We start from the raw sequence: 23,099 nt of genomic DNA on the forward strand, positions 1-23,099 counted from the left end.
TAAATATATGCTTTGTTAAGTAGTTCAGAGCAAACAACCATTAAACATATCAATCCACATAATAACTTTTTAAGTAAGATTTGAACACCTGGAGTAATTAGGATAAAATTTCCCCATTTCTGGAATGTACTGGCAAGCATTAGCATAGGAAAAAGAAGGAATTTAAGTTTTTGAAGCAGGTATAAAGGCTGGCTTTGCCACTTTAAACATATGGCAGATTATTTCATCTGGTTTGGCCTCAGATTCTTTGTTATGATAGTATCTGAATCACTGAATTGTTGTGAGGATTTAAGATGATTCCATACAGCATCTATGATAATATATAATAGACAATAAATGAAGATAAGAGATTATCCATTCCATATAAATATTTTATCCATGAAAACTATAATAGGCTTATCCTTAATTGAAGAGCTTACCTCGGCCAGGTAGGTCACCATATTCAAGGTAATGTCGGCATATGCTTCATGAAGGTATCGGCAGACCACATTGACCCATGTGGCACAGTCCCTCGTGTAGCTGTGTGTTTTATAAAGGGTCATGACGTGTGCAAGATTGGAAAGTTTGGGGTTCTTCTCTTCCAAACACACCTTTTAAGAGAAGATAATAAATTAGGGATAAAATAGCCTTATGAATAGGAAGATGTGTTAGCAGTTTTGCTATAAGATATGTTTGCAATTTTGCTCTGGAATCTGGAAAACATATTGATACTTTTTATTTTTTTTTTTTTTGCAAGCTGCAGAAGTACTTATCTTAATAATTAGCTAATAAGATTTTCACAGATTCTTTCCACCTGTCTTATCAATAATGAAACCACAAGACAATGTGCATTAGCTACTCAGAAATATAAATTACCAGCCATATCAGTTATGATTTTCAGGTTTTGTGAAACTCATTTCCCTTTTGGGGCAATCTCTGTTTAGCATTGGACCTTCCTGAAGGCCTGTATGGATCCGCCTGAGTATGGAGCCAGAAATCATACCTGAGCAATCCTTTCAGCTATATCCTTGCAAAACTGGTTGGGATTTTCAAAATGCTGGATCAGCTGGGGCAGGAGACACAACACGTTCAGTGGAAATCCTGGATCAGAGAAGATGCAGTGGACATACTGAATATGGTGCATTTTAACTGTTAGCAGTAGGAAGGAATATTGCAGATTTTATGCTAAGGTGATGCAAAAGCAGTCTTTTGAACAGTTTTACTATGATCTAACACAAAATCCAGGAAAAAAATGTACAACCACAATGACACCAGTTACAGAGGAGGCACTGAAGTAGATCTGTAATTCTGAGACAGTGACTGTATTGTTATGGACTGTGAATAAGGATGACTGGCACAGATTTTAAAAAGCAGATTAAAAGGAACTGAAGCTTTGGTTTAAAACTTTTATCAAAAACCATATTTTAAGAAAAGCTTGTATGAGAAGACATAGGCCAACCAATTTAAGTCTCACTCATGTAATGTATCAAACAGGCTTTTTAAAATGCTAAGTAATGGCTTAGTACCATCATGTTAAGTTCTACCTTCATGAAAAGAAGTCTGGGCCCCATGCCATGGTATTAAAAATATGGCTGGTGATTTGGCTTTATTCAAAATGATGAAATCAAGAGAATTTTCAAGAGGTGATAAAAAGGTAAGAAAACAAAAAAGATTTAGGAATTAAGAAAAAAAGAGCAAAAATGTTTTATTTGTACAAGAATAATGGAATAAATTGACAGTGTCTGCAATTTCATCTGTAAAGCACAAAGAAATAACTAATATATTGCTTCTGCCCCTTTTATGCTATTGCTTTAAAAATGTCTTCTACAATTTAAATAATTTTAAGATTTATATTATGTATAGTTTTGAAAGAAATGACACTATTCCCAAGAACCATTTTAAACAGAATTGTTGAAAGTACGAAGCCCATTATCTTATTACACTAAATGTAAACACAACCACTTCCAGAACTTCAGGAGAATGAGTGATGTTGGCCTTACCAATGGCCTGGGATGAATCCACCATGGATACTTTGGATACTGGTGTGAGCAAACTGAAAAGCTGCAGGGTCAGGTCAGTGGTGGTGAGGGAGGTGAATCCTTTGAGCAGCAGCTGCTGCAACCCTGAGAAGTCTGACCACTTCAGCTGTGCCTGGAGTTTCTCAAGTTTTTCTCGGTTCTCAACTTTATCAAGCGGCATATGAGCCAGTAGTCTGTTCAACAGCCTTAAGGCCATTAGGTATTCAAACTCAAAATCAGATTCCATCAAGGCCACTGTGACCCAAAAGATGGTGGCTAATAAGTTCGTTGGATGATTTATGTGAGACGGATCCGAGAGACTGTCCTTCAAGGAAGATGAACTTCTGGTTTTTGAGGAGAGGCCTTGCTGGGTACAAGCCTGAATTCTATCCAGGGTGGCACTTCTAGGTGGGTCTGAGGATCGGTCAACAACTCCAAACTTCTTGGGCACAGAAAAGCTTCTTTGATGCCGGCTCCGTTCTGTGGTTGTGGTGTTGCCACTGGCTGTCCCAGGGTTTACATTTAGTTGTCCTGTGCTCTTTCTGCTTGCTGTTAGTTTAGTGCTAGAGCTTAAATCTGGTGATGAAGAGCTGGGTATAAACATAAAAAATTAAAAAAATTTCAACAGAAAGCCAACATGCTTCAGTAAAGTGCCAGTCCTTTTAAGATTCACTGACAAACAGTAAGGGAGAGAAATCATTCTTTGGAACAATCCTATCTATTCTTTTTTCCCCATACCCTTAAACCTACAGGAATAAATTTTCTATTCCTAAACTTAAAGTTATAAAAAACAAAACAATGAGAACCTTCACCAACAAAGCAACAATCAAACCTAATAATGACTTACACTTACTGAAAAGCTAAAGGAGAGCAAGCAGTTGGTGGTAAAGTTTACTGATCATTCATTTATTTTTTTGTTTGACTTTGGGCAGGAGTAATTTAGAAATAAAATATTCCTGATAGGCACAAAGCTTAATATTCTATTAACTGACCGATAAGAACAGAAATGAAAAGGATATTATCTAGAAAGAAAAAAGTTAGTAACTGCATCAAAGGAAATTTTTTATGCTTATAAAAAATCTACAAGGAATGATCTCTAAGCCCATTTCAGGCTGAATAGATAAAACTCTTTATCAACATTCTTGCTAAATTCTTACTGACTTAGATAAATCTGTAGGTTTATATAGAAAAATATGAATGATGTTAGGAATCATACTAAAATTACCTATCCATAAAAAATGCTCAACTTAAAAATGAAACAAGGCTCAGTGTGATTTATGATAACATTACTGACTCAATTTCAAGCAAAATGAGCTCAATTATATAAGCAGAATACAAAATTGTGAATGATTTGAAATGGGTAATTAAACATTGGCAGGAGCAAAAGGAACAAAAATAAAAAAGAAAGATCTAAGATAGGAATTTATTCAAGTAAAATCAACATTAATTCCAGCTGTTTTTATAGTGCAGGTTCAGATGAGTTTTGTAGATATTCATTCAAAAAATAATATTTAGTTTTGGTTTCTATCTACAATGCAAAAAGTAGGATAACTATTATATAAAATTTGAAAAAGTACTCAGAGACATAGAACAAAAAATGAAAAAACAAAATATTTCTATTTTTTAGAAATAGCATTTCTTCTCTATCTTCCCGATGTTCAAAAATACTTATACGGGTATATATGAGTGTGCCATAACTTTTTTTTTAACTAAAGAAAAAGTACCAAACTTTTCAAACATCAAAAACTAGATTTTTTCCTTTGGACTTTGCCCAAATCCAGGTATCTCTCAAATATTCAGTCCAGCATATTTGATTTCAAAAGTCATTAAGCTGCTTCTCACCGAGATAATACCGTTAAGAGATCACTGTTCTTCAAGCAGTCAGACAAGTTATCCACAGCAGCTTCCAACGTAAGGAGTGCTTCCATTACATAACCCTGCCAGACATGCAAAGATAACATTTTGTACTGCTCAAAACTCCTGTTCACATCCTGAAGATAAATTTAATTAAAGCAAACTTTATTCAAGTCTAATGTTAATACCATTGAGTGCTAGACAGTCATTGCTACTTGAACTTACTGAGTCTAAAAACAAATTTTAAGGGCCATTTAGGAAATTCAGATAGCTTAATAGTAAGCAGGTAATCACAAAGATTTATGTTCCTAGATATGAGGTCCTGAACAGATTAATCTCATTTGAAATCCAACAGGGGGAGGGCAAGGTTAAAGGGGCAATCATGGCTCCTTGCTGAGGGGGATGGTAGGCATTTGAAATGCAGAATGGTAATGTCTGACCAGAGATTTAGAGTTAAGATATGAGAAAGGCTGGGCCTTAGTGGCATTTTGAAAAAAGCACATCCAATGGCCAGAAAGAGGAAAAGAGGCTAGAGTTAAGAGGTGTGCAGGATAAAGTAACTTCTCTAATGGAAAACAAAGGAAAGAAGGGCTTGGCCCAAGCTACAGAGCCAGCAATGTTCTTTGCTTTCGGCCTGCTCCCTAGGCCTTGGGCTCTACCTACAGAGTCTTCTTGTGGTACCTACTCTCTTCATTAGTTCCTTCAGCTCTTCTCAGTGTACTGAAGGCTGGCTATACAGAGAAGGGTAATGCTTTGCAGAGATACAACAGAGATCCCTTCTCAAGGTGGGGAGACTGCATCAGTGCATCCTAGGTTGGTGGCAAAAAAACAAAACAATACAAATAATTCCTCAGTTCTCTGTCAAATCAAACCAACAACAAAACCACCAAGAAGGAGTCTCCAAGGGCTTCTCAGTGGTTGGCTCAAGAAAACAATATCCACTGGATTTCTAGAACAATGCTCCTTGAAGTATTTTTTGTAAATATAAAAAAGCTAACCTCTAAAAAATTTTAAAAATAAATTGTATATTCCCAAATGGTTGGGATAATTGGCAAGAGAAAGAAGGCTCAAAGGAAGCTGTTAAGGCCTCATCTTTGACATGCGAGAATGAGAATGACTTCAGTGGTCTTTCCTTCCATACCTGAATCTCATCTCCATGTTCTCCAATCACCTCCACTAGTCTGGAGAGAAGATCAGACAAGGCGTGTGCTGACAGAGGTTGCTTGAGTGCCCGGAATATCTGGAAAGACCGACCAGCATAGTGCCTCGAGGAGCTTGCAAGGGCTGTCTGCAAAGCAACTTCACTCAGGTGTTGCTCCAGATGGAAACCTAAGCACCAAGAGGCCACAGGTAGGTCAACCGGTACTCTGCAAACCTGGGACATCAATGCAAATCAGGCCACCTGCACAGAGCTGCCTCCTGGTGGTATTGTCTAGGGTTTAGCCATTTTAAAATAAAACAAAATAAAACCCCACCAAATTTGGATAGATCCTAAAGAGGCATAGTGTAGTAGAAAGAATCCAAAGTTTTAGAGCAAGATGGTCCTGGTTTTGAACAAGGGATTTTGGGACTCTGGGAAAGAAACGTATTCTCTGTGAGCCTGTTTTCTTATTTTTAACTGGAGAATCATAGTATCTATCTCCTAGAGTTGTGGAAATTCAACAATTTAAAACATGCTTAGTATGGTGTCTGATACATAATATCGACTTACAAATGTCTTTTTGTTTATTGCACTGCTATTTTTTCTACATTGTTCTTCTGAACTACTTTTTGCATGGAATACTTTCAGTCCAGTTTTCATGAGAGAATTTGTTATGACCAAGTTTTCAGAGTACTTGTGTATGTAGAAGAAAGCTGTTAGTGGATCTAGTCAACTCAAAACACAACCAAAGCCTATATCAAAGTCATCGCTCTTCAGAGTAGTCTATAAACATGCAGATATTGAAATGTAAGTGTTGCCAAGTAGGCAGCCATCGTTTAAACTCTAGTCTGAATATAGGTTCTTCCAATAGCATGAAGGTCATCTCAGTCATCAGAAAACCACTTGAATCAGATGGAAATAAAAATGTAAGGCAAAGTGCATGATTGAGTTCTGGGCCACGATCTGTACTCTCTGCTATGTCTCTCTGCAGGAGGAAATCTGACTACAAAGTCAGAGGACATGATGAAAACAGTGATTTTGACTATCTCTGTGATCTAGAGGGCTCTGTGGTATATTTGATCATCACATAAAAATGAATCAGGAGGGATAATTTAATGTCATTGTTCTTAGCTGCTGCCTGGCTGTTTGACCCTAGGGACTATTTAAGAAAATGTTCCTGCAGAGCAAACAGAGTCCTGAAAAATGGACTTAGGTGTGTATATTCAGGGTAGTAAATACAGGATTAAACCCATACAGGCAGTTCACAATTTTTGAATGGATATTTTAAAACAGAATTTGTTACCTTTATTTTATTTTCCTACTTAATTTTATTACGTGTGGGGTCAGGACCTCTGTTGATTAACAAAAACTTAATTAAATCACAATAGGCCTGAAGGCTAGACCTATCCTTGCAGGACTGTAGAGCACCAGTACAACTCTGACAATGTCCTTAAAGAAAGGCTATTTGATGTGTCACACAGCACCCTGCATTTCCCAGGCTTTCCTGAGGTTAGGTGTGACCTCACGCCTGAGTTCTGGCCAGTGGAATGTGGGAAGAAGCATTGGATGCCATGTTTGAGCCTGGCATGCTGCATGTTCCTCCGGAGTCCTTCTCCACTCACGCTCTTCCTCCACTGGCTGGCTGAATGAGGAGGGTTGAGGAGAGGCCACTGAGCAACGGGAGTGACAGGGGTGATGCGGGTGACAGACCCACAGGTTGGAGAGTCTTTGAAGCGCCATATGGAAGGCCATTGGAAAAACAACTACACTGATTCATTATGTGATTCAGAAGTAATCTTTTCCTGTGTTAAGCCTCTGAATTTTGGGGGTTGTGTGTTATACCAGCTATGCTACCCTGACTAATACAAGCGTTTCCATAAACACATGTATTGTGCTACAGTGGAAATGGCAGAAAGCAGGGCTGTACAGGGAAACCAGCACCCTCTAAGGACACAGTAAAGGGATTCGTGTGTTTTCTCATTTTTCTTATCTTCATATAATCAGAAGTTTTAGACAAATTAATGTCTTGCACACAAACAATATACATTTCTTCCTTTGGGTTCCTTTCAATTATTAAATGACTTTAAGTGAGGGAAATACCGATAGAAAAGGTCTTAATATTTCAAAAACATCCCAAAGGAGAAACTCCAAACAAGAAATGTCAATCCTCTTTCTGAAATGAGTTTCTCATGTTAGTTTATCAGTATTTTTTGTTTTTTCGAAAGCACCCTCTGATACTGAGAAGAGATGTGGCTAATCTGGAATGTTTTCAATTGTGAGATGTGCTAATTATCAGAGCAATGGGGAAAGCCAGTGAGCTATCTTTCATATGGCCAGCCTGATGTGGGGGAAAAAGGTAGGGACAGTTGTTGCATCATGCTGGGGAATCAAATTTAGATTTCACACACAAATCAGCCCAGGCCAAGTTGAATCTGAATGGTATACAGCTGAGGGCTTAAACATCATGATGCTATGATAGTGTAAATAAGAACCACACTGTGTTCAGAATACTGAATGATCATTGGTACAGGAATTATTAGCAAATACTTTCAGAGTTAAAAACATTTGATCACAAGATACTGTTTTGTAACCAGTTTTCAAGTCTCACTATTTTTCTCAGTTGAGTCTTGATACAGTCAATAATTATTACTCATGTTCTTTTTTTTTTTTTTGACAAAATTTTAAATTTGAGTATACTTGACATACAGTCACATTAGTTTCAGGTGTACAACACAGTGATTCAGCTTCTCTATATGTGATACTCACCATAAGGGGAGCTGCCATCTGTCACCATACAACACTATTACAGTATCATTGACTATATTCCCTATGCTGTGCCTTCTATCCCTGTAACTTATTCCTTCTATAACTGGAAACCTGTATCTCCTGCTCCCCTTTACCCATCCTGCCCATATCCATATTCCCTTCTCTCTCATAGTCTTCAGTTTGTTTTCTTTATTTATAGGTCTGATTTTGCTTTTGTTTGTTTATTCATGTTTTGTTTTCTAACATTCCACATATGAATGAAATCATATTGGATTTTTTCCCTCAATCTGACTAACTTCACTTAGCATAATATCCTCTGGGTACATTCATGTTGCCATAAATGGTGAAAAAAAAACACTCATCCTTTTTATAGCTATATAATATTCCATTATATAGTAAGTTTATTATGTATATCATATATAATGGAATATATATGGAATGAATATATATCTACATTTATATCCATACATACACACCACATTTTCCTTATCTATTCATCTATGGATGGACACTTGGATTACTTCCATATCTTGGCTATTGCAAATAATGCTACAATAAACAGGAGGGCTTGTATCTTTTCAAATTGGTGTTTTCATTTTCTTCAATTTCTTTTTGGATAAATGCTCAGTAGCACAATTACTGAATCATTTGATATTTCTATTTTTAATGTTTTGAGGAAATTCCATACTGTTTTCCACAGTAGCTGCACCAGTTTACCTTCCCACCAACAATGCATGAGGGTACCTTTGCCTCCACATTCTTGCCCACATTTGTTATTTCTTGTCTTTTTGATTCTAGCCATTCTGACAGGTGTGAGGTGATATCTCATTATGGTTTTGATTTGCATTTCCCTGATGATTAGTGATGTTGAGCATCTTTTTTTTTAAGATTTATTTATTTATTCGTGATAGACATAGAGAGAGAGAGACAGAGAGAGAGAGACAGAGGCAGAGACACAGGAGGAGGGAGAAGCAGGTTCCATGCCAGGAGCCTGACGTGGGACTCGATCCCAGGACTCCAGGATCGCACCCTGGGCCAAAGGCAGGCGCTAAACCGCTGGGCCACCCAGGGATCCCCTTGAGCATCTTTTCATATGTGTGTTGTGTCAAGGCCTTCTCTAAATAAAATTAATATTATAAGGCATAGTTTAATTCCAATGAGGTATATGAAGCAAGGAGAACAGTGACCTTTGGGAATTATTTGATAGAATATAATGCAAGAATATGTGACATTAACAATCATTCAGTTAGGCACATCTGAACTAAGCCTCAAAGCTCCCCTATGAATATTCTTCTGCTATCAATGCTAAATGCAGAACCACACACACACACACACACACACACATATATGAAATGTGTGGTTATAATGGGAAGAATATGCTCCATTACAGAAAATGTTGTAAGTGACATTTGGGGAAATAGGATAAAGTACCTGATTTGGAGTCTTTAAATACGGATACAACATGACGTAGAAAATTAGTGAGCTGTTCAGCACTCTTTGAATTTTGATTTTTGGGTGTGATGTCCTCATGGCACCAAAGTGGACCAAATGCCCTTAAACAAAACATACAAAATGTTAAAAAATATAACTATATGAATATAATCATTTTGCATTTTTAAAACCATGTATGCTGTTGTAACTCCAAAGGCGCAGTATGGATTTTTATATTTTACTGATTAATGTGGGGGTAAATTTTAGTCTTATAAAGCTTAAGAGCATACTCTTATGTTTTACTCACAAAATGAAAACCTCACAAAATTCACCCACAGAATTAAAACCTCTCAATTCACCAGAACAGTGTTTACACATAATAGATACATGTTTGTCAAAATAAAATGTTAATTTTATTTGTACATTTAGATTTGTACATTTGTACAATCTATTTGTACATTTTAGATTTGCAGAGATAATGCTTTTATCAGAAGCATATCATTAGGCTGCCAAATATTGCAGAAACAAATTAAAAATACAGCCTCTCATAGCTACTTGGTTTTCAACAAGAAGAACAGGATGCAGCCAGATGTGAGAATTTCAGAGAACACTCTTCCCAACACATGGTACTGACAGTGTTGAGTGGTAAGCATACTTTCATTCTCCACAAACCATTCAGGTCTTTGAGATACCCTGGTTGTAGGCACTATCAACCCCTTTCGAAGCTTCCTGTTCATTAAATCCTATATTGAACTGAGAACTGCAAAGAATACTCTGAATCATTAATTGAGGAAAGAAAATGCTTTTTTCCTTTTTTGCACTAATTGGTGCATTTGTGGAAGACAGAAAAATTATGTGGGTATCAGATAACATCTATACAGACTACACTTTGGGATTTAATGCACTGAGAAAAGATAGCACTCCTCCCCCCCATACAAAGATAAGCATGGTTTTCTTAATACAAATACTGGACCTTGGGTGCTAGAAATTCTGAAGCTTTACAAACTAAATTGTTCAGCAGAAGAACCAGAAGACTTGAAAAAACAGGATTGCTTTCAGTCTTTCTTGATTTTGATCATCAGTTGGCTTCCTTTCCTATCATGCTTCCTATTGTTTCTGACTTCCATTTATAAATGACTCTGGATTAAATGAGCAGACAATGATCCCCTCTGCAGCTGCTCCTGGGTCGACTGTGGCTAATATATTTGGTTTCCAGAGTGATGTTCTCTGCCAAGTCTCAGAACTCCCAGATACTGGCAGCTCTAATAGACAATTAAAGTCATCCCTCACCGTGGGGCACTACTGTGTCCTGCCTCCATCTGCTGTGTTGTCTTTGTACGTGAAAATTCCTGCCCATCAACTGTGCCATCAGTGGGATCTTAGACAACTTCTGCCAGGATCTGCCTGGTACACAGACTATAGCAGATACAATTTAGAAGAGAAAAGAAGGCTTTGCTAAAACCATGGGCTTGCTTTTCCACCTGTGTGGTTTTAATGTGATGACATTTCCCCAAAAGACCAACCCAGAAACAGGCCCCTGTCTTCTGACCCCTCACTACCTGGTTGTCAGAAACTCAATAAGCTTGTTTGCTTTCTCATCTGCTTCAGCAGTTGTATCCGCATCCTCCACCTCCTGGGTCATCTGAGGGAGGTTCCCACTGCTACCCCCCAGGCTGATGCTGGACGACGTGGAACTGGAGCTCAGCCCCGAGTCTGGCACTGGGGATGACTGGTCCTCTCTCAGGAAGTCAAAGCCACCTGGTAGGACAAGAAAGTCATGGTAGAATGTGCTAGGCAGGGTGCTTAATGAGGTTAGGAGGTGAGCAAACAGAAGTGTGTAGTTATTTAAATGTTTTGGAGAAAAACATTTGATTTTGGCTGTGCTTATGATGAAATGAGGCTGATATTCTTTCCTTGCTTATGAAATAGTTGCACTGCCATGTAAACCAGAGTGTTTTTGGTAATAGGAGTGTGATTTGCTGTTTTCTACTCTGATGTTTGAGTTGATGCTTTCTACAAAAGAAGTGGTATGTGTGCATGTGTGTGGATGTACATATGTGTACATGCATCTGTGTGCACCTGCACACACGTGTGGATAGGCCCACAAACATTTCCACTATACATCTGGATTCTACTGTGTTCATAAATTATTCCTGGGTATTAGACTACTTAAATCGGTAAAATGATACCATTTTTGAGGATACCAGCACCTAATAATTGATGAGCTCTACATAATATTTTGAGTAAATGAGCTTAAAACTGTGACTATTATGTGCATATTAATGTTTTAATAAATTATATCTCATCAAAGAAATATGGTATAAACAAATACTATGTTTTTTTCCCCACCTCATATTTAGTTATCATTTTATATCTCTGGGTATGTTGTTGGTTTGAAAATGTATATACATAACCATCTCTTTCATCCTACTTAATAATCATAAAAAGTCCATAGTTCTGGTGTATCTGATAGATACCCTGAAATAGGAGTGAGGAGCCCTGGGCCTGAATATCATCTTTGCCATTTACTATGCAATCTCAGGGAGTTTATATAACTTCTCTGTACCTTGATTTCCTATTATAATAAGATTAAGACAATCATTTCTATCACACAAGTTTTTAGTTTGGATTTGAAAGCAATCATAGTTGAAGCTAGGTGTTCAATAACTATTAATAAATGTTTATGAAGAAGAGACATTTTCTAAACTCTTTGTACGCCTATTCCATGTATGCTACAGATCCAATCATTAGCTATCTGCTGTCTTGACTATGGTATGTTTTGTTTTGTAAATCCTCACTTTATGCCACATCGGTGGTATAGTGAATACAAAACTGATGCACTCAGAGGTATACAATTTAATGGACATTATTCTATTCTCAGTCTAAGACCATGTACTTAATGGAATACATCCTTATACTGGGGAGTTAGGACAGCCAGAGGTCTTCAGATTCTTTTAATTAAACACCTATAGTAAAGAGAGTTTTGTGTCTCTGGCTATTAATGGGTTCTTTTATTTTTTTTTAAGATTTTATTTATTCATTCATGAGAGACACTGAGAGAGAGGCAGAGACACAGGCAGAGGGAGAAGCAGGCTCCCTGTAGAAAGGATGCCCTGAGCCGAAGTCAGATGCTCAACCACTGAGCAACTCAGGTGCCCTGATGGGTTATTTTCAATAACATGCAGCTTGTTTTAAAATAAAGGGCTTAAATGAAGGTCGGTAGTCCCTGTCTCAGACTTAGTGACTTCCTATTTGTTTTCCAAAGAAATATCTTTTTTTTTTTCCCAAAGAAATATTTTAACATCTGTCAAAGGACAAGAAAGCACTGAGTGTAAGGCACATCCTTTTCAAGATTATGAATAAAATACATGGTGACACAGGAAGTACCACACCATATCCAGTGCCAAAATTATGTACAAAATATTCAGGAATGTTAATTCATTATCATTTTAGGATATATTAAATGTTTCGATTCTAAATGAAAACCACTGGTCAACCCTTTGGGGAAAGTTTTCATAAATACCTGGACACAGCAGAATTTGACTCAAACATGATTCAGCTAATGCTTCCTGTTCCCATTTCTAAGAAAATTTTGGTTTCAAAACAGCAATGATTCTTAGTAGACTTCCAGTCATGGTGCCTTCCAGAAAAGTCAGTAACTTAATAAAGTGAAAACTCCCCCAGGGAAGCTGGAAAGTACACAAATGATACATCTGGCACCCTGGCAATGACCTGCTCTCAAGGTGATGGAAAAGGTCACTGTTTTGTGGATTCTCATCCTTCAGTGTTTGAGACTGATGCTCTTGACCAAAGGACATCTTAATTTTCAGTGTATCAGTAGGAGCATATTTAATGAGAGTAGCAATAATAATAATAAGGAAAAAGACATTTGAAAGTATTCAATAATGAAGAAGGATTTTGAGAACCAAGTTAACCATCAGGTGAGATGGTGCATATTTATCGTGCTGCTACTTGCTTGCTTGGAAAGTTGGATGGTGATCACACTAGGGGAGTTAATTTGGGCTCTGCCAACACCCCATCTTTGCATTTGTGATTCTGTCTCAGGCTCTCTGCCACTCCTTTTGTTACCTGTGTAGAGATACTCTGGTTGATAAGCTGGCTGAACTGTTAGAGTCTTAGCTTCGCCCATCTCTCGAGTCTGTAGAAGCACAGAAGCAATGGTATGAAAATTGCTGTTGCAAGAGAGGGCAATCAAGAGGTGAAGAAGCAATTTTTTGCTGTGTTCAAAGACTTCAGGCCGGTAGTGGTCCAAACCTGGAACAAAACAGTGAAATCTCTTAGTACAAACAAGTTTTAAGCTTGCTTAGATTCCAGGGATAGTAAAGATTCCAAGTCACTCAGGAGGAACATGTTAAAAGAATGTTCGGTTTTCTTTGTTATTGTTTGTATTACCAACATAAAGAAGTTGGGCTTAGGAAAAATAGAATGCTTTATTCCTTAAATCAAATGTTCTCATTAAATGCTGATAGATGGACTTTTCTTGACCTCTCAGTAGCATTTGACATGGTTAGCATTCCTTCTTCCTGGGATGTTGTCTTCCCTGGATGTCTCTGCTAACTGAAGGATTCTAACTTTGTTCATCTTTCTGTAACTAAACTTCTGAGTCTTCCTGGCTTGTTCCTCCTTCCCTTTTTTTTTGCTCTACAATTTGGCTACTTTAAAATCTCAGTGATTGGCTGGCTGTGCACTATATTGTTTCTCTCTGTGCACCAACAGTGTCTCATGGCTTGAAACTAATCACAGCTAGCCAAAGACCCTCAAAGAGCCCCAACCTGTTTTGGGTATCTTTATAGGTATAACATTAGAGAGGTACCACTCTATAGTGCAGTAATAGGGCAATTTTAAACAATGGCTGATCAACTAAAATTGCAGAGCAGATGTCACATAGAAGCAATGAAAAATGGAAGAGACTAAATATTTCAGAAATGAGGAAAGCAGGATGTCAATGTAAAAGAAAAGCTCTCTGGATTACATCTATAAGTTTTTGACCCTATTGGCTAGAATTCCTCTTAGAGCCAATCTTACCTAAGAAGACAGCATGAAGTAATAATGGTAGATGAAGAGCCCAATCTTCTCTCACACTGTGATCCACCACCATCTCAGTCATAAAAATAACAGCAATATTGCACCTAATCAATGACATGATGAAATTAATGTAACTTCCGAAAAGATGGAAATACATTGATAAGTTATTAAGTCATAGTTAAATACAACCTGTAAGCCCTGCTGAAGAATTATGTAAGACCCTTGTTCCAGGGAAATGGAGTTTAGTTTCTGACATAGCACAGAACTCCACAAAATGAAGAAATGTTGGCTGAGCTGATCACACCACAAGGAGTCTTACTAGTCATTTGGTAATAAGAGCTGAGGGAGGAAGAGTTACAGCCTAAAATACATCACAGAATGCATATCCATATCCAGATTGCATCAAGGAAAAATTTTATGTAGCAAGGGCAGCTTTGCACATTGGTTAATATTCAACCAAACTCTACAAATATGCTGAGAGCTGCAATTCAAGTAGTGCATGGTCCCTCTGATTTAAAGGTCATTTCATTTGGTGGGACCTGGAATGATTTCTCTCTTCTCATAGGAGTAAAAGTCCAGCCAAAGTTTAGCAGTCATTTTCCTCTACCCACACATGCCACTTACCTGTGGAGGGGACCCCGGGGAGTGATGGTTTCTGGAAGATAGTCAACCAGAGGGGCCCAGCATCCTCCAGTACAAGGCATGGGAAGGGGCTGTGGCTGTTTGGTCTCTGTAATAGTCAACAGCCAGCCCGTATAGGGAGAAATTGGGTCATCTATAGGGTGAGAAAGACAAGCGTGTGTTATTTTAGGAAGAGATGATTTTTGTTTTCCCTATTTGGTGTTTGTAGAAAGAGTCTTACAAAATTTAGGCTAGTAAAAATAACTTTCTAACCATCCCATTGGGTGAATAAATTATAGGATCAATGGGTTAGAATTACTTGATTAGATTTTTAGTTCCTTTATTTTTTGATAATCTAATATACAATTATGCATTATAGAGCAATGGAAAATACAGACGCACAAAGAAAACACTAAATCATGTAAATCCCCACCACTGTGAGAACTTGGTCTTTCTCCAATCTTCCCCATTGCAATAAAATATAATTCCATATTTCCATTTTGCTCAGGACAGGAGCCTTAGAGCTATCCCTGACTTCTCTGTCACATCTCACATCCAACTTATCATCATCATAATGATGAGGATAAAAGTAATAATAAAAATAATAACAAAGAGTAAACACAGAGAGTACTTCCTTTATACCAGGTACTGCTCTATGTATTGCACATCATTTTTTTTAAAGATTAATTTATCTGAGGAGGGAGGGGCAAAGAGGGGGAGAGGGATAGAAGGAGGAGAGGGAAGAGAGAGAAGAGAGATAGAGACACTGAGTCTCAAGCAGACTCCCTGCTGAACTCAGAGCCTGACATGGAGCTTGATCTCAAGACCCTGAAATCACAACCTAAGTTGAAATCAAGTCAGATGCTCAACCATCTGAGCCACACAGGTGCCCCTGCATTGCACATATTCATAGCCCAAAAATAAGTGTCTCTTATTGCTACTTTACAGAGGGGAAACAGAGGTTAGGTAACTCGGCATCATATTCAGTGAATGCTACCTTCAAAACATCCAGAATAAGACCACTTTTCACCATCTCCAGCACTGCCAATGTAAGCCACCACGTTCTTTTACATGGTGACTGCAATGGCCTCCGTACTATGCCCTCCTTCCATCCTTGCCCTTCTACAGCCTGTTTTCCAGAGCAGCCACAGCAATCCTTTAAAAACAGAAGTTTATTTATGTCTTTTTCTCTGCTTGATACCCTCCACTGGCTCCCTTTTCCATTCAAAATGAAAGTCCAAACTCTACACCCTGCCGTTTAAGGCCTTTCAAGGTCTTCTTGCTGTTACTCTCTTGGCTTGTCTCCTACAACCATCCTCCTTGCTTGCACCACCCTGGTCATTCTGGCTTTCTTGTAACAACAAGTGTGATCACTTGAGGTACCGTCCAGCTTCAAGGCCTCCATGTCTAGCATTCCCTTTGGCTGCAGTGCTCTTCCCTGGAGAGCCTGTGGCTCTTTCACCTCACACAGGTCTCTACTCAAGTATCAGTTTATCTCAGAGGATTTCCGGGACCACTCTATTTAAAGTCCTCCCCCCCCCACCCCCGCCCGGCTGTCATTTTCTAACCTCTCATCAGGGTTTAGTTTTCCTTCCTGGCACAGATCACCCATTCACTGACTCTGAGTGCCTCCTCCAACTCTCATATAAACTCCACCACCCCAGAAACTTTATTTTTGTTCATGGTTTCCCTAGTACCTAGAACAGTATCTCACATGCAGCAGGGAATAAAATATTTTTTGAATGGATGACCTCCTCAACATATCTTTAAAGTAAACACAGCAGCGAATTTCAAAACAACGAACCTTAAACCTGAAGGAGCTAGAAAAAGATCAAACCCCAATCTGGGAGAAGGAAGATGAAATCATAAAGTTAGAGAAGAAATAAAGAATATAGAAACTTAAAAAAAAAAAAAAAAAAAAAAGAACAGATCAATGAGACCAGGAGCTGGTTCTCAGAAAAGATGAAGAGGATTGATAAACCTTTAGCCAGACTCATCATGGAGCTCTTTCTTATAATGCTCTCAGTAGAGTCCAGGGGCATTCAAAGACAAGCAGTTCCACTGGGGGCCACATGAGTCCAGTAGATGGCTTCAGACAAGCTGGCTCAATACTGGGATAGCTTGTAGTGTATTAAGAAGAAGGATGTATTAGATCATCTTCAGGCAATTTCTACCATATGAAGTTTTTCTTGGCAGCACTTTTAAAAGGCAGTGAGAGGTGACAGATTGGAGGCTGCTGGTCCTACGTAGAATGCTGGTCTTCACGGTTAGCAGAGCCAGTAGAGGGGGTGTCTTCCCATTGTGAAGATTGGGGCTTGGAGCAAGGGCAGGCATGAGGACACAGCCCATTTCTAGGATGTCAGAGAAGGGAGTTTCCAGGGGTAAGGTCAGGATTTGCCTCAGAAAGTAACTGTTGGTTCTTACTAACACACCAAAAATTGAGCAGCTGGAACCCTATAAATTCTTGGCCATTGACCTTGGCCACAACAGGTTTAGCCCAGAAAAAAATGTAAAGTATATGTGACAGCTCTTCATCTCAGACCTCCCATTAAATTACCTACGGAAAGTTTCACTTTCAGCAAATTAATGTTTTGAGTAACCATCTAGGATAAGCTAATTGCAAAATGCACTCGTAAGTATTCAGCTGCTGTATAATAAAACTTAAAAGGAGAGCAAAAGTGGGAAGAATATCAAAGAATTAAGAAAAAAATAAACTTGTGAGATTTCTGATAGGAAAGGATATACCTTTGTTTCAGTGATGTTCTCAGATACACATCTGATCAGCAAAAATGTGCTGGATTTTTAGTGATTGGATTAGGAATAAGTTGGCCTGAAACTGCTTTTCTACAGTTAGGTCTAAACTATTAGGACTCAGCTGCTATCTAGCTCAACTAGTTTTATCCTTATTATAGGGTTAAATACACCAGCATATGGCCTTGGAGAATAATCCAGATATTATAAGTAGTTCTAAAAAGGCTTACATAATATTGGTAGGAAGATCTTTATAGATCTAGGCCTAAATCCTGTTTGTTTGTTTGGTTGTTTTTTTTGTCCATTTTACTCAAGATAGTACAGGTGTTGTTGGTTTTTTTTTTTTTTTAATAATAGAAAATACTCTCAAGAGGCTGTACACAGTCCTTTCATCTGGGTAAACACAGATTATGAAGCCTTAGGGCACTAGGTCTCTCCTGATTCCTTCTTATTCTTCCTATCTTTACTGATCTTCCCAGGAATTCAGGGAGAAAACAATTGCCCTTAACATACACCAGATGCTTGGCCATAAGGTTTTGGAATTGAGCCTACCAATCTTTGCTTTTCTTATGGCATAGGCCATTTCCCCCACTGTGTAGATAGAACCAAAAATACATCAGGGAGGACCCAGTTACCAAAGTCATAAGGGGATTTGTGCCCTATTAAATGTGCTGCTTCCTCCAGACAACCAGAGTTAAATTCCCTTACTTAAACACCTGAAAAATGATCTTAGTATATATTCTCTGGGCTTTTCAGTGATGAGAATATGTTAACTCGATTTCATTTTCTCTTATAATGAATAATTTAAAATATAAGCTCTCAGTTTCCAAAAGACATGCTATGAACTTGAATTTCTCTGGTCAACAACTGTATCCTGTAAAGGATATTACTGACACATGACTCAACTGAATGCAAATTCTTTTTTTAATTTAAATTCAATTAGCCAACATATAGTGCATCATTAATTTCAGATGTAGTGTTCAGTAATTCATCAGTTGTGTATGACACCCAGTGCTCATCACATCATGTGGCCTCCTTAATGTGAATTCGAATCCTGTACCAAAATTTTGCCATTAAAATGCTGTTTATGCTGGCACAATAAATTTATAACACAACATTTCTAGGTGAAATAGAGGCCATGATGATAACATTAGACTTCTTTTTATGACTTTCATAACTATTCACTACAGGTTTTTTCCTCTTCACAAATATTTCTATTACTTTTTCTTTTTGTCCCTTTAAGCCAGTGATATGAGTTTGTATAATGACATAATTATCTTGTTTTATTATAATTATCCTCTGAAATTCACTATTTATGTATTTTCAAAATGATTAAAATTACTTTATTATACCATTTCTATCAAAGTCTATGTCCTGGACCTAGAGAAAAGAGATACACTTTAAAAGAACCAACTGGCAAAGACAGCAATATTCTTGATGCAAAATCCACAGTCATAGAGTATTATGTTTTGTTATTATGTTCGTCACATTCTGGGGTGGGGGGAGGGTCAGGATTTGATGGCTTCACCTTTTCATGATGCTTTTTTCCCCCTTCATTCTGAGTTACTAATTATTGCATTGTAACCAGGCTTTTCTTGAACCACAATTCTCAATTTCTCAATGACTACTCTCCTCATCTGTAAAATCTAGTCCCATCTAAAACTGATGGTCAGTACCCCTGAGATTTAAGACATTCAGTGTTTGGATGGTATGGTCCTCTGATGGGGCAAAGAGAGAAAAGAAAATACAGCTTTATTATCCCTCAGACTTATGGTCCTAGTAAGAAGCTATATAAGGACATAGTTGAAACTCAACCTAAGTTAAAGTATGGCAATTATATGTGGATTTTAGACATCCTTCCAATTGGTATTTTCAATGCTGAAGAAGGGCCTATTTGTGCATTACGAAGCAGAGTCAGGGCAGCTGAAATATGGTGTGATTACAACTATGTAGGTCTTACCCACTCTGTACATTTTCCATAAAACAGAACAAATCAGAACAACAGCTATAGCTACAAAGGTCCTATGCATTGACAAATGAACCTAACTCATGAAATACTATCATATTTACAATTTCCACAAAAATAGACAGATAAATAGTTTATCTGATTTCCTCAGCATACTGAAATGTCACAGGGAGTATTCTTTGGTTCCAGAATTTCTGCAACTTGTGACCAAGTGATATCCTTTACCTGCCCAGTATCCACAGAAGCTGTTCAGGCTTACACAAAATGAATGAATGCATTGACCTCTTTGGTGTTCCCACCTTCCCAGGGTATGAAGAAATTCCTGTGACAATTCTATCTCCTAGTTCAGTGAGGTTTTCACTCGGCTACTAGGACTATGCCATTGAGAGATTCAATGTGAAAACAGATCCTACCCTGGGCAAGCTGACTCACAGGGCTTAAAGGTCAAATCCATTCCTAAGATAGTTTGAAAAAATGAACGGCAACATTTGTTCTCTAACAGGGCAATTCTTAATAGTGTTTTCCCACCTGCATCACCAAGGAAAAATGCCAAGAATATAAACATACAGATTTGGGCAGTAGTTTGAAGTCTTCTAATTTTTATTTGTCACCGTGTGGCTTTTTATTTTTAAGGTGCTGACTATGCTCACCTGCATAGTTGGATTACATGGTTACTTAATATTTATGGGTCTTTTCTGAGTAATTAGAACAGGAATAATCAAAATGCTCATTTTTCCACTCCCCAACCACCTGTATTCCATCTGAACAACCTGCTGGTACTTACTTTTATCTTCATCATATGATCCTCCAGAGCTATTGCTGTATCTTGACTCTAGGCGGGTGTGGGCTCTGATGACGTTACTAAACCTTCAAATACAAGAACAACCGTTGGAAATACTGATGTGTGTATGTGTGCTGTTGCTCATGAAAACATACCACTATTTAGTGGCTGAGTTTCTGGCAACGTGTTCCAATGATGCTTTTCTTAAAGGAATACTATAAGAATTGTACCTGAAGCATTTTGTTCTCCTTGAGAGGGCCAGTGCTCACCCTTGCTCAGAAGCACAAGTTCAAGCCTTGCCAAGATAACTATTTTAAGGCTAGTACTTGAATGGAGCCAGAAAATAACATTTGTTTGGAAAGAAAATGGGAATGACACTGAATCATTTGAGTCCCCTATTCACTGAACAATTTGAACCCCTGATTCACATGGTAGCCTGGCAATAGGTCAATAAATAGTTGCTGATTGATTAAGTCAAATTAAATAGAATTGGAGATATACAAAAGTGATTTCATAACAAATCTTGGACTTTATCAGCTTTACAGTTTCCCTTAAAAATGATCTGAAGAAAAAAAAAATGATCTGAAGATTTTCCCAAACTGTGAAACATCCAACTATAAGATACTAGTTATTATATTTCTACCTTGAATTTCTAGGTTGTCTTGCCTTCCCTCTTCAGGGCACCAAAGGCTTTCAAATCAATAGTATTTTTGTCATCTAAAGGCCTACAATGTAGGGCAAGGATGTGGTTGAGGGGAAGTGATGATAAAACATTGTCTATGTTTATTTTATATAAAATGATACAGACATGTTTCATCATATATATATATTCTACAATTAAGAATTGTAGAATGGATGACAATCCTTCTCTTTTCCCTTGAGATACATCTAAAGCAGTGTGAGGCAGAGGTTATGAAGCCAAGATGAATGAGAACAGCAAGCCCCTTCCATTATATATATGCAGTCAAAGCAAATAATTAAGGCTCTATAGAAAAATCTGGGAAATTCAAACCATAGCAGGTATGCTCCCCTTCATTACTGACAAGTGTTCTGCCTTAATTGACAACAGATCAACACTTATTTCCCTCTAGAACACTGGGGAATGCAGGGCTATAACTGTCCTCTAGTATGGAGAAGAAGATATGCTTTAGGAAAAAGCACTGGATGTGCCATTAAGATTCCTACCTTGTATAACCTCAGAATATTGAGGTTCATCACTGAGTCATCAGTGGCTTAGATTTGATGAACATGGAAATGTAAGACTATAATAACTTTAGTTTTATTCACCTCTTAGATGTTTATAGCAGCTTTTTCTTTCCCGTGACAGAGCCATATTTTCCCTAATAACACTGTATTTCAAGCTTTATTGTCATATCTTTTGGGCTATTGCTTTGTGAATCCATAAAACAGAACAGCTAGGACATCTGCTCAGTCTGTCTATATCAGACTGAACTTATGAAATTAGGAAAGTGACAAACTTATCACTTTTTAAAAAGATTTTATTTATTTATGAGAGACACAGAGAGAGAGGCAGAGACATAGGCAGAGGGAGAAGCAGGTTCCCCACAAGGAGCCTGATGTGGGACTCGATCCCAAGACTCCAGGATCACACCCTAAGCCGAAGGTGGACACTCAACTGCTGAGCCACCCAGGCATTCCAACTTAACCACTTTTTGAAGATGTCCTTTAATCATACTTGTGCTGATTAAATGCCAAGTAAAAAACTTTGTATGCTTGAGCCCAGACCTCATTCAGCAAGGAACAAAATCAGGGAAATGAAAGAATTCCACATCTGGAGATTTCTATGGGACAGAGGGCTCATGAACCATCTAGTCTATGCTGGCCTTATAATCATGTTCTGGAAGGACCAGGCAGGAAAGAACTGTAGAATGGATGACAATCCTTCCCTTTTCCTTTGAGATGCATCTAAAGGGGTGTGAGGCAGAGGTTATGAAGCCAAGATGAACAAGAGCAGCATGCCCCTTCCATACTATTCTCTTTACTCTGGGAAGGTCAAAACTATAATGTAATAAAGTGTAAGCTTGGGTCGGGTTGAGGGAGTAAAAACTGGCTCCTAAGAGTAAAATCTGCTATTTTGCTTTGCTTTCCTGACTTGAAGAAAATAATTTTTGGTTTAGGGTTTAGAGGAATTTGAAGGACAAAATGTTTCTCTAAATTTTCTCTTGCTGATTTAGCTCAAATTAATACTTAGGCAACTTTTTGTAGATTATTAATCTCTACCCCTGTGTCAACAGAGATTACCAGAAATTTATACATGTGAAGCTTATTGCTTTGCTCCCTAGGAAAAATCCTTTCATGGAACTATAAATTTATCAAATAAGCACTTATTAAGGGTTGATGTACTGAAAATACTTATGGAGTTTGGTTCTGCATATTTTACCAACTGCTATAAACAGCTATTTTAATAAAAAATGTGTTCACTTGTTGTTTAATAAAAAATACTACTCAATAAATCCTTCTTTGAATTTAGGGTAGTTTCCATTAGTAGCTTCCAATGAATCATTTTCATTTATTTTTACATACTGAAAGTTATGAAATTCACTGTATTCTTCTTTGTTACTTTGGCTATTGAAGAACTCAAGGTTAGGTTAATATTAACTTTTACTAGTTTTCCTTAATGAGGACTTGAAGACTTTTGACACAACTATCTTCCTCTCCCCTTAGCTTGGCTCTTATTCTTTTATTATTGTTTTAAAGGTATCAGACCTATCCAAACATTTTGTT

At 37.8% G+C, this 23,099-nt stretch overlaps 1 protein-coding gene across 8 annotated transcripts in view; it reads right to left on the reverse strand.

Annotated features, from left to right (window-relative positions):
• The window catches only part of FRY (FRY microtubule binding protein), a 429,394-nt gene that overhangs the window by 62,118 nt on the left and 344,177 nt on the right, over nt 1-23,099 (reverse strand). For all 8 annotated transcript variants that reach the window (XM_072795524.1, XM_072795520.1, XM_072795518.1 and 5 more), the window contains 11 exons: nt 20,358-20,440; nt 14,860-15,010; nt 14,236-14,339; nt 13,279-13,464; nt 10,749-10,947; nt 9,190-9,311; nt 4,993-5,180; nt 3,840-3,934; nt 1,980-2,587; nt 983-1,080; nt 420-590 (listed from right to left, as the gene is read on the reverse strand). In XM_072795524.1, coding sequence (XP_072651625.1) covers nt 420-590; nt 983-1,080; nt 1,980-2,587; nt 3,840-3,934; nt 4,993-5,180; nt 9,190-9,311; nt 10,749-10,947; nt 13,279-13,464; nt 14,236-14,339; nt 14,860-15,010; nt 20,358-20,440 — 2,005 coding nt within the window. The remainder of the gene's footprint in view (nt 1-419; nt 591-982; nt 1,081-1,979; nt 2,588-3,839; nt 3,935-4,992; nt 5,181-9,189; nt 9,312-10,748; nt 10,948-13,278; nt 13,465-14,235; nt 14,340-14,859; nt 15,011-20,357; nt 20,441-23,099) is intronic.

This window comes from Canis lupus, chromosome 24, assembly GCF_048164855.1.
Source record: "Canis lupus baileyi chromosome 24, mCanLup2.hap1, whole genome shotgun sequence".
Taxonomy (NCBI): Eukaryota; Metazoa; Chordata; class Mammalia; order Carnivora; family Canidae; genus Canis; species Canis lupus.